Here is an 11044-nt window from a genome sequence, read left to right as displayed (position 1 = left end):
TACGAAAAATTATATCTTTCAAAATTGTCTGTGGCTCGGAGTGAAATAACAAAAATTTACAGTAACCTCTTTTCATTTCGCCGTCTTCAAAAACTTTTGATAAAATGGCTAGAGGAAGTAGTGCCGGCTTTGATAGGCATATTACCATATTTTCTCCCGAAGGTCGGCTTTATCAAGTCGGTAAGTTTATTGAATAAATTTGCTTAGTTTTTGTAAATCAGAGAAGCGACGAATGACACTCGTTCCCCGTGCGATGACTGTCATAATTCAAATGTTTTTAAAATTTATTTCCATTAATCTGACAAATAGTTTCGATACATGAGTACGCATATTATATATCGCTTCTTAATTTTCCTAAATTTAGTTTACTAGTACAATAATTTTTTTGGTTAATTTTCCGTCATTTTTCAAAAGTAGCTGTTGGCAGTAAATGCACAATATCATGTAAATTTCCTAATTCAATATGGTCGATAGACGTTATTATTATCCTTTTTTTGATCTTGTGTATTTCATTTACAGAATATGCTTTTAAAGCGATCAATCAAGGAGGACTTACTTCTGTAGCATTGCGGGGAGATAATGTTGCAGTTTGCGCAACACAGCGAAAGGTTCCTGACAAATTATTGGATCCTTCATCAGTAACCCATCTCTTTCAACTAACTGAAAACATTGGATGTGTCATGACAGGGATGATTGGTAAGATTTTTTCAATGCGGTGAAACCTATTTATAGTCTAATGGACTCGATTGAATTGAATTAATTAATTTTATTATACACACAATACATATATAACAAACTTAATTCAAAACAAACACACATTTTTAATATTCTAAATAGATAGAGACTCGTGTAAAAAATAATAGAAGAACCCTTACATAGACCCGAAACAGATCAGTATCCAGAGCAATATTGTTCAGCATAGGCAGTAGTTCTCCCGAAAGGCATAACCCTTGTTAGGTTATTCCTGTATATTCTTATCCACGGTATGATCGATTATCATGGAAATTCCGGAAGCACACGTTTGCGTGTTCCTGATGGTTACATAAGACAGCGTTAGCATAGATTGTTTTACATGTCTTATGTAACTATCAGGAACACCCAAACCCGTGCTTCGTGTATTTCCATGATTATCGATCATACTGTGGAACATTAGATAAAAATGAGTAATCAAATATACATTAATTATAGTCTCTAAACTATTAAGCATACCCTGAAGAAACTTGGTCAGATAGAACCAAGGATACCCATGCTCTCTTATGTAGAGATATCAGAAACATCTTTTGGATTTTCTCCACCATAAGAGTACTTACTTCATGGGACTCTCACATCAATGACCCACTCTCGAATCTACCAAGAAGTTATAAAGGCAGTACGCAGAATAAGTTTTTGTATTTCTGGTAGATCAGAAACATGTTGCGGGCTGTACACATATGATCCGAATGCCGCGCTTTTGACAGCCCTGTTTTGGACCGTTATAACTAAATGTATTGATGTGTAATGTAATGCTTGGTACAGACAGAGCCGGAATGCATATAGTGGGTGTAAATTTTTTCTGTATTGTCTCTGGACTACTAATTAGTTAACATTTCACCGCATTTATGACACGAACGTCAACACGAAATCACCCGGCGTGTTTAAATTCATACGTGAACATGATGGACCAGAGACAAAACAGAAAAAAATTACACCCGCCATATGCATTTAGGCTCCGTCTGTACCAAGCATTACATCGCAATACATACACATATTTATTTATCAAATAATTTAAAATAATGTGATGTGATACACAATTTGAAATGTCTAATGTCTGACTTTTATTAATTTTATTGCAGCTGACAGCAAATCTCAAGTTCAGAGGGCACGATATGAAGCGGGTAACTGGCAATACAAGTATGGTAATAAGATCCCCGTGGACGTTCTCTGTCGGCGTATTGCCGATATCTCGCAGGTCTACACGCAGAATGCAGAGATGAGACCGCTCGGTTGCAGTAAGATATTCTAGATTTTATTTATTACATATCTTCTTTTCGAGATGGCTTGCTGGCATTTTCGGCCATAGGTGACCACCTAGATTGCATAAAACAGAGTAGCCACTGTCTCCGTATACTGGATTCAGTCTCCCGCCAGCTGGAACTCTGGACTCCCAATTACCAGTTTATCTAGGCTCTAGTACATTCCCTTAGTAGAGTAATGGTCAGCGCGCTCGGCTACCGTTCGGAAGGTCCCAGGTTCGATTCCCAGGGGGGGTCAAATAACTAGTAATTATTTTAACTAGTAAGTGATTTTCTCACTTAAATATTTATTCAATATTACCCTGGACTGGTACCTGAAGCGGAGGGCTTTCCTTCATGTGTAAACGATCAAGATAACACTGCGTTTATATGAAGCAGTGCCCTATGCACCATTGGGGTGCGGATAAGCGGAGTAGCCGAGCGTGCTGACCATTACACTACGGAGGCGGACAATATATATATATATATAGTCTAGAATGAATATGTTTCCTTGTTTACAGGTATGATGCTCATTGCATTTGATGAAGAGAAGGGCCCGTGCGTGTACAAGACCGACCCTGCGGGCTACTTCTGCGACTACCAGGCCATATCCGTCGGGGCTAAACAGACCGAGGCCAACAGCTACTTGGAGAAGAAACTCAAGAAGAAGCAGGACTATTCGTACGATGAAGCCATACAGCTCGCTATTTCTTGTCTGTCTACTGTTTTATCCGTCGACTTTAAACCCTCGGAAATTGAAGTCGGTGTTGTAAGCAAGAATAATCCTAATTTTGTGTAAGTTTGCTTTATCAAATTAGATTATTTGCCTGATTTCAAACCTCCAACAGAATTTACAGCCTACACTTTGATAATATTTATATGTTTTCTAACTAGTTTTCATATATGATATGAGATTCTTATCATCAGACAACCTGCGTACTATGTATACAATCTCAAATCAAAAAATATTTTCATATTTTCATATTACATGTTAGTATTCACATTGTAAACTCAATCGATATATTTTAGTAAATATGCTCAAAATAAATAAAAGCATAATTTTTTTTTAAATCATACTTTTTGTATTTATTTTGAATAGATTTACTAAAACAAAATGATATTTTTACCTAACTGGTGTTTAAATGTTCACTTTCATGTGCAAAATTATTTTTTTAACAATTGCTTTATTTTTCTAGGGTGCTGTCCGAATCGGAAATAGATAAACACCTCATTGCCATCTCAGAAAAAGATTAACAAGTATTATTTTTTTGGAATATACGGCATAATGTATGGGTTTTCAATGATTTCTTTTTTAATAAAATAATTTTATATACTCTGTCTTTACAATCTTTTTCTATCTATTATACCTTTTTGTATGAAACGTTACGATTTTGTTTTTCATGCATTAATTTTATTCTTATTAAATGAAAATAGAGAAAACCTGTAAATGGCTTGAAGATTCTTTAAAGTGGACAAAAAAATTGATTTTATTATTAATAATAAAACTCATCTTGAGTTTTTCTTCTGTGCGTGTCATGTCAGGTCCCCCCTGAAGTTGACCATAAATAAATAATATTAATAACTAATCAGCGCCTTAATAGTTTTTTTTTAATTACCTAACGTCCAAGTGACTGAAATCTAGCTACGGCTTACGCAACACCGCTCATTTATCATGACCCTACTCAGGCTTCAACTTTTTAAGTTCCATAGCCATGTCTACTCGTGAGTGGATTTACTCTTTATGTTTAAAGTTGTTATAATTTCATGTAATTTATGAGTGAAAATTCTAGGCAAAAACACTCGCACGACTTAATAGTTCTGATACCTGTCCAATCTTGTATGTTCCGAGCCAGGAGATTTGTCTTCTGTCCACACTTAATTGACCTTTTATTTTGCCTCTCATGACTAGGAGCAATAGCTTGTACTTCTCTCCTCCAAGCACATGCCCCAGATAGGACACATTCCGGACTTGATATTAGTCACAACTGTCTTCCTAATCTTGCTCTTAGGACCGCATTCACATTGCTGACTACATCGGTCCATGGATAAGATGTAGTCACATTTTGAATGCCTCTAATTGTTAATGTAATCTCATCGGTTCATAGTCCTGATCTTGAGGGTACACGATTCAACTCCGTGTAGAAGTACTAACCAAACATAACATCTAACCATTCTTTGCCAAGTTTTGAGTTATTAGTGCAATGTTGTATGACTTACGCTTAAGTCACATTATGAACTGTTCACATGTCACTAAATAAATGGCTAGTAACTCAGCCAGTAACAAATAAATAGGAATTGGACACTAATTTTACACTTAATTTTTTTTACACAGTCTGCTTCCATAGACTAGTTAGTGGTTAGCACATTCGCCTACTATGGTTGAGGGAGGTTGCGTTTGATTCTCTGGGGGGGTCAAAATAAATAAGTGTTTTTTTCACTCTAATATTTATTTAATGTTACTCTGGACTAGCACTGGGACTTATCGCCTTATCTTCATATGATAAATGATCAATTTAACATTGCATTAATTCAATGCAGTGCCTTATGCACCTTCTGGTGTGGATAAGGGTCACGTAATACGCTTTACAATAACATTGCTTTAATGGTTTTTTAGGATGAATGTCATAGTTCCCCTGATTACACCTTATTGTTTGTAAGGTAGTTTTTTCGCTACACCAGAAATTTACCTTTTAATTGTCTGCTTATAAAATGTTTTGTATGTATATTATTTTGATCCCGACTGGTAATCGAACCAAAACTTAACGCAAATGGTGATAAAATAACATCACAATATCTGGAACTAATTTATCATTTTGTTGGTTTACGTTTAATAAATGATTACTTAAAAAGTTCCCAATAAATAAATAAAAAAGACTTCTGTAACAATGAGATTTTATTCAATATAAATAAACAATTTAACATACAAAATCATAATGTACCAACAAATAATCACTTAAACATTTATGTAGGCAGTATTTACTATAATTTCTTGAGGTACACTTCACAAAAATGGCTTGATAGAATAATATATAAGCAACCAATATTCTTGTTTTTAGTTTAGATTTTAAAATATTTATGTACTGTTGAGGAATTAGTGCATATTATGTACATACATATTTATAATGTCTTTTATAAACTTGCTTCTTTACAGTAAAAATTGGGTACTAATTTTAAATGAAGGAAGAAATTATTTTATAAAAAAATAATTCCTTTTAATTAGCAGATAAAATAAGACCTGACGCTTTGAATTATTGAGTATTTAAATATAGCAGCCTCCCAATACACTGGAAGACAGATTATCTGGGATGTTATATACTAATTAAAAAAAAAACAATAATGCAGATAATCCAGTACCTGGAAATAAAACATGTTCCCGGAAATAAATATGTTCGCGTCATATTTATTAAGTAGTAAAAAATGTTGCTGGTGCAAGCAGTGCCGTCTGGCTATATGCTAGAATATTTTTTTTTTAAACACATCTGTTTTGATAAATCCAGTGTTGCCATATATTAATGTCCTGCTAGATCGGCTGTCCAAACTCAAAACACAGTAAGGGACATTTTTTTTGTTATAAGTTTTTTTTACATTTTTGGACTAAGTAGATTCTACTTAATCCAAAACTGCAAAAAAAACGTACTACAAAAAAAATGTCCCTTACTGTGTTTTGAATTTGGACAGCCGAGATGGTGTTACAGTATTATGAAATACTGTATAAATGTGTCAGTATACTTGGTGAAATTAGATCACTTTTGGAAATCTTTATATTTTTTTAATTAATTAATTCAGATATTTCATTAAAACGAATTTTGGTATACACATTAGAACATTAATGACTATAAACTTTTTTTAAATATTCACTAGGTTTCATCATAACTGGCATTGTCTTATGGAAACTATTAAACTTGCTTAAAATTAAAGATGTTTATTACGGTATAATTTCATCAAGAAATGTCAGTAAAAAAAGATCAATTCCTTGTTTTAGCTCATCATTTGACCAATTTGATAATTTATCATTTGATTTATTGATTAGCCCTATTGGAATAAACTACTTTTATGGTGTGTAAATATTTTAAATAGCAGAAATCCTAATTGCAGTCTAATATCGGATGTGATGAATATGCTAAATAATTGTGTAAGTATTGTTAACAATAATTACGTATTTTTTATATAATACATACTATTTAAATTTAGGTTGATGTAACATGACATCATGCATGGCGTATTTCCAGGTCCACTGTCGAGCTAGATGTTCAAATTTCTTCCTGTCTGTATTGTACATGTGTCCCAGGACTGGTTCCATACAAATCTACAGGAGAAAAGTATTAGTATCTGTTTTATTGAGCATAAGCATTATAGCTAATTGATCATTATTAGTTAACTGCACAATGTCAAAATTATTGATGCCCCGTATACACAGAGCATTGCGTAGTTATGGTTTGATAGATGACCAGTAGTCTGACAAACAACTGTATTAACACATTATTTACGGGTGGTTTTTTCATCAACCCCGACCCTAACTATACTCAGATAGTTGGCCGCCCGACCCTCAGTATACTAATCGCAAGTAACTGCAAACCCAATTCTGATCTGTACAATGTTTTTTAGCGTCTCTGGCACTCTACCAACGGTATGTAAAAGACGCTTTTAAGTATTTCCCGCAAACAATGTGTTAATTAAAGTGTAACAATGACATCCTATAAGAACATATTTAATTTTAAAGGTTAAAAATGGCAAAGGTGAAAAAAGAATGAAATAAAATTATTTTTTATTTTTATGTTTTTAAAAAGATTATCTCGTATCAAGACTTAGTAGTGCGTTAAGTACTGATATATGTAAATTTTTAATTTAGAAACTGTCTTCAAAAGTTAATAATGCTTATAATTGACGTAAATAGGCAGTTTTATTACTCCTTTCATTATTTTCTTGACAAAAAACAAATACAAAAAAGGTTACCAAGTTAAGTAGTTTGCTTAAATATTTTCCAATATCCAGTATCTTTGATTTCAAATAAACGAGCAGTTTATAAATTATTATCATAGGTAAAAAAATTAATAGGGAATGACATTTGAAAAATTATTTGATATTCTTAGACTTGGATAAATTTGAGTTCATTTTATATTAGTTACCTTGGTGTACGGATCTGTCAACAAGCTCTGGATGGAAATGAGGACTTTGCTGATTGTTAATGCCACAGACCAGTTGTGATGTATACAATCTATACCTACATCACCGTGCCTCGAAATGTTTGGATGCAGTATTTTTGTTAAGAACCTGACTACTGGTGGATTGAGTGGATAACTGAAATTTTATACAATATATAATGAACAAATAATGTGCTTGAATGTGCTTCAATGTGCTTGAATTCAGTTTAGTATATTTATAATTTAAAAAATATTTTTAGTACCTGTATGGAACTTGTATGTACAGATAAAACAAGCCACCCTCGTATGGAGAACCAATAGGACCTGTCAAAGTTGCTTGCCAATGGCAACACTTAACATCTAGTGGAATAGCTGCTATTCCTTCCGGAGGATCATTGTGTAAGACCTATAAAATATTGGTAATATCAATGTAATAAATTAAATGAAAATAACTGAGTTATTTGATTGATCCACTCATTAAAATAATATAAGATTGCTCATATTATTTGAATGAGTGGATTGAAGTATTTTAATAAAGTTATTTAAATAGATACATTAAAATGATACAGTTGATGCCTAAATGTTGTAATCAACTAGCAATTGAAATTAAAATAGTGGAAAGAAATTGTAGTACATTGAATGAGTTAATAGTTTATTAGTAATTAATTTTAACATTAACAATTTTAAGATAACAAAACGCGCAGGGGACTTTAAATAAAATTGTCATCGATTGTTATTGTTGATGGGATTTCAGATGAAAATTTTCCCCAATGTCACATGAATAAAAAAACATGCATCTCATATTTATGCGAGTCAGAGTAGATAATAACCTTTGTTTCAGTATTTAGTCTATTTCGCCGCCAACTATTTTCTTCTCCAACAGGTTGTGCTTGCACTGCCATTTGAACAAGACACGTGTAACAGAAACATGATGTGATCAGTCTTTGGTAAGTCTAAAAAAAGGAAAAATCAATTCAACTATTTTTCAAAACAAATTTCACTCGATATGAACACTTAATATAAATATTTGGGATTGTAATTATTTCCAGATTTTTGTGCTCACCTTAAACCACTGATTGTTGTTGACTAAAGATTTGTACAGCGGCCATCTTTTTTTGATAAAATTTGCCCAATTTTGATTCGGCACGTGTGCTTTGAGTAAATTCCTCCATAGTTGGCAAACCATACTTACACTACATAATGACAGATCATCCAAATAGCTAAAGATCCAGAGAAGAACTATAAAAAAATACATTTAAGAGTTCAGAATTTTTAAAATTAGAGGGAAAAATCATTGTAATAATACATATTTATGTAATGTATTTTAACCATTTTGCAGACCTGTCAGTTGGACATATCTAATTATAATATCATTCAATTTATTATGAGATATATTCAAAATGCTTGAACTATGGAACCCACCTTCAAATCATAAAATTAAATTAAACTAAATACATACATTATATTATTAAAATATGTAAATTACAGAAAAGTAATTTTTTTGTGATTTTCAAAATTGACAAATTTTAGTATTAAATATAACGGTAAATTTTAATGTTTACATAAAACTACTTGTAAATTAACCTTATGTAAAGAAAACCATGTGATTCTATACATTTTTACCTCTGCATGCAAGCTCACAAGTTCGTAGAACAAAACTATCCCTTGGCACTTTTGAGTTAAATATTAAAAAGTGTTACCTTCAGGAGGAAGCCTTTGGACAAGATCTGGTTCCATCTGATCTCCCGGGCGGGGATTGGACAATAATTCCAAGCGGTTTTCTACATTGGGTGGAAGATTGGGTGCAATCATCTGAGCGAGTACGGGAGGATTCGGTTCTTCTGGCCTATCTTCGCCATTGTTTATTTTATTGTTGTTAATATTCTAAAGACAGAAGCAAACATTATAATTTCATCTGTGAAATGCGATGTGAGTAAAGTGGCATGTGAGATTAGCAAGGTGAGTGTTGATTGACTCCTATTTGAGTATTTGTCCAGTCAAAAAATGATCAACATACATTTTGTGCCAAGTTTTTAAAAGTGACACGACCAGGTGTTACCCAGGAAATTTATGGTATTATAAATTACATTCTCATGAAAACTATATGGTATTATAAATGGTATTTTACATGGTACATATTATAAATTTCCTTCTCATGAAAAATAGAAAAAGGAGCAGAGGAAGACCGAGATAAATCTGGCATGATCAGGTATGCCAAATACTTGAAAGCGATCAGGTTAAGAGTCGAAATATTCAGCAGGTATGTGTAAGGAGATGCATGAACGTGAATGTTTGAAGAAAAAGACAGAATGGTATGGCGTTCTATTCTCTTTGCCTAACCCTGCGGTGAAGCGACGTGATGGTTAGTTAGTTAGTTTTTCTCATGAAAAATTTGAAAGCAGCCATCTTTCCCATCCAATTGAGGTAGAAGTAGGACCAGATTGGATTAGATTTTTTTAACCTTTCCCTTCCGGTGCTAAATTAAAAATGCGCGTCCCGGTGTTGGGTAGTCAATACACAATCAAAATTTAGGAAAAATACGGACATTCAGAGCTAATCCCCTTTATTAATTATAAATGAAGTCAAAAATTATAATAATTTAGATATATTTGCTGAAAACATTAAAAAACTATCTGGCAACGCTCACGGAACAAGCATAGGTCCACTCTTGTCGGAAGCCCAAGAGCTTCTGCCGCTAGCCAGAGAGCATTGAGCTTTGAGCTCCTCACCCTTGCACAGTGCAAGTATGCAAGAGTGAGATGCGAACACTCTTCGCGCGCTGTTTATATGCGAATTTGTTTCCGATATTCACAAAATACCTCTGATGTACCCGACAAATTCTGATTATTATTAATATTATTTAAATCAATGCGTAAATATGTTATGGAGGAATACCTAAAATCTTAGCCTTGTATTTTTTTATGGAGACATTATGGTTATTATTAGCTATGTGTACAAGGTACACAACACCGGGAAGGGAGGGTTAAGAAATCGGCAGAATATTATTCCATATTTCCATACCTGAAAGAACCATAATAACACATTATTTTTCGGCGTAGGCTGATTAGCACGTTTCTCAGCCGTATAGTTCAAATCACAAGGTTCGTCATTTCCAGAATCACCATCGTCAGTTTTCTCGCTGCTAATAAACGACGTAGGTAAAAAGGTGGCATAATCCGGGAACAGAAAAGAATGACAAGTCAAGCAGACTGGTTCTCCAAAACATGGGCCATAATATCCGTTGCAATCGTAACACGATGTAGTCTGAAAATAAACAAATAATTTACACTTCATTTAAAACACAAATGACACTTATGTTAATTTGTAATAGAAAAGTAAATTATAAAGTCATATTACTGTAAACTCAAATTGCAGATCAGGTTCGTCATAATGGCACAACGCTAATGTTTCGGCGGAAACCTTGTCACCATTTGATTCTAGAAGTTCTAAAAATTTTGCTGTATTAACGATATCCATTTTTGTGTATTACTAACTACATAAGAGATAATATTTTTATTGAATTCCGTGAATCGTGCGAAACTCGAAATTGTTTTGACGTTTAACTCATTTTTTTAATAATAAATTATGGCTGTAAGATTAATATATTTTTTTTAAAGAAAAAGTAAGTACCTACCCCTCTGTAAAAAAATGTCTCTGTGGCTCAACATTTCGTTGTCAAACATTTTTTGTTATTATTCAAAAAAGGAATATTTTTAATACGCTATATAAAAAAGGTAGCAAATTCTACATTTCACTAAAGAAAAGAGCACATTGTAAAAACAAATGTAATTAAAACATTATTACAACACTTTTTTTAGCGCTTTTACATTATTAAAAAAAAAAAACTTATGGATTATCATTTGATTACTCAAAGCTAACATTAACCCTTTTATTTGTGTCCAAGATTTTTCA

At 32.9% G+C, this 11044-nt stretch overlaps 2 protein-coding genes across 2 annotated transcripts; one reads left to right on the top strand and one right to left on the bottom strand.

The window, feature by feature from the left end:
- Window positions 1–40: 40 nt before the first annotated feature.
- Window positions 41–3331, top strand: LOC148304929 (proteasome subunit alpha type-6-like). The gene is made up of 5 exons (XM_088267491.1): window positions 41–180; window positions 520–696; window positions 1833–1988; window positions 2513–2786; window positions 3188–3331. The coding sequence occupies exons 1-5, from the start codon at window positions 105–107 to the stop codon at window positions 3243–3245; spliced, it is 741 nt and encodes a 246-aa protein (XP_088123617.1). The 5' UTR covers window positions 41–104; the 3' UTR covers window positions 3246–3331.
- Window positions 3332–4869: 1538 nt separating this feature from the next.
- LOC148304928 (uncharacterized) lies at window positions 4870–10698 on the bottom strand. The gene is made up of 9 exons (XM_088267490.1): window positions 10490–10698; window positions 10154–10396; window positions 8833–9016; window positions 8196–8371; window positions 7963–8085; window positions 7396–7538; window positions 7118–7289; window positions 6170–6297; window positions 4870–5345 (listed from the first exon to the last, which is right to left on the bottom strand). Coding segments are annotated over exons 1-9 (1290 nt in total). The 5' UTR covers window positions 10610–10698; the 3' UTR covers window positions 4870–5344.
- Between the last annotated feature and the right edge of the window lie 346 nt (window positions 10699–11044).

This window comes from Brachycentrus maculatus, unplaced genomic scaffold (assembly GCF_059751285.1).
Source record: "Brachycentrus maculatus isolate JH-2025_06_01 unplaced genomic scaffold, ASM5975128v1 h1tg000297l, whole genome shotgun sequence".
Classification (NCBI taxonomy): domain Eukaryota; kingdom Metazoa; phylum Arthropoda; class Insecta; order Trichoptera; family Brachycentridae; genus Brachycentrus; species Brachycentrus maculatus.
The sequence above is the reverse complement of the archived record's forward strand: the minus strand, read 5'-3'. Positions and strand labels throughout refer to the sequence as shown.

Coding starts and splice junctions, on each gene's coding strand:
- LOC148304928 (XM_088267490.1), bottom strand. CDS start 10,609: ATGGATATCGTTAATACAGCAAAATTTTTAGAACTTCTAGAATCAAAT. Junction 9,017..10,153: donor TGTTATTATGGTTCTTTCAG/GTATGGAAATAT, acceptor TTCTGTCTTTAG/AATATTAACAACAATAAAAT. Junction 8,086..8,195: donor ACAACAATCAGTGGTTTAAG/GTGAGCACAAAA, acceptor TCCTTTTTTTAG/ACTTACCAAAGACTGATCAC.
- LOC148304929 (XM_088267491.1), top strand. CDS start 105: ATGGCTAGAGGAAGTAGTGCCGGCTTTGATAGGCATATTACCATATTT. Junction 1,989..2,512: donor GATGAGACCGCTCGGTTGCA/GTAAGATATTCT, acceptor CCTTGTTTACAG/GTATGATGCTCATTGCATTT. Junction 2,787..3,187: donor AAGAATAATCCTAATTTTGT/GTAAGTTTGCTT, acceptor TTATTTTTCTAG/GGTGCTGTCCGAATCGGAAA.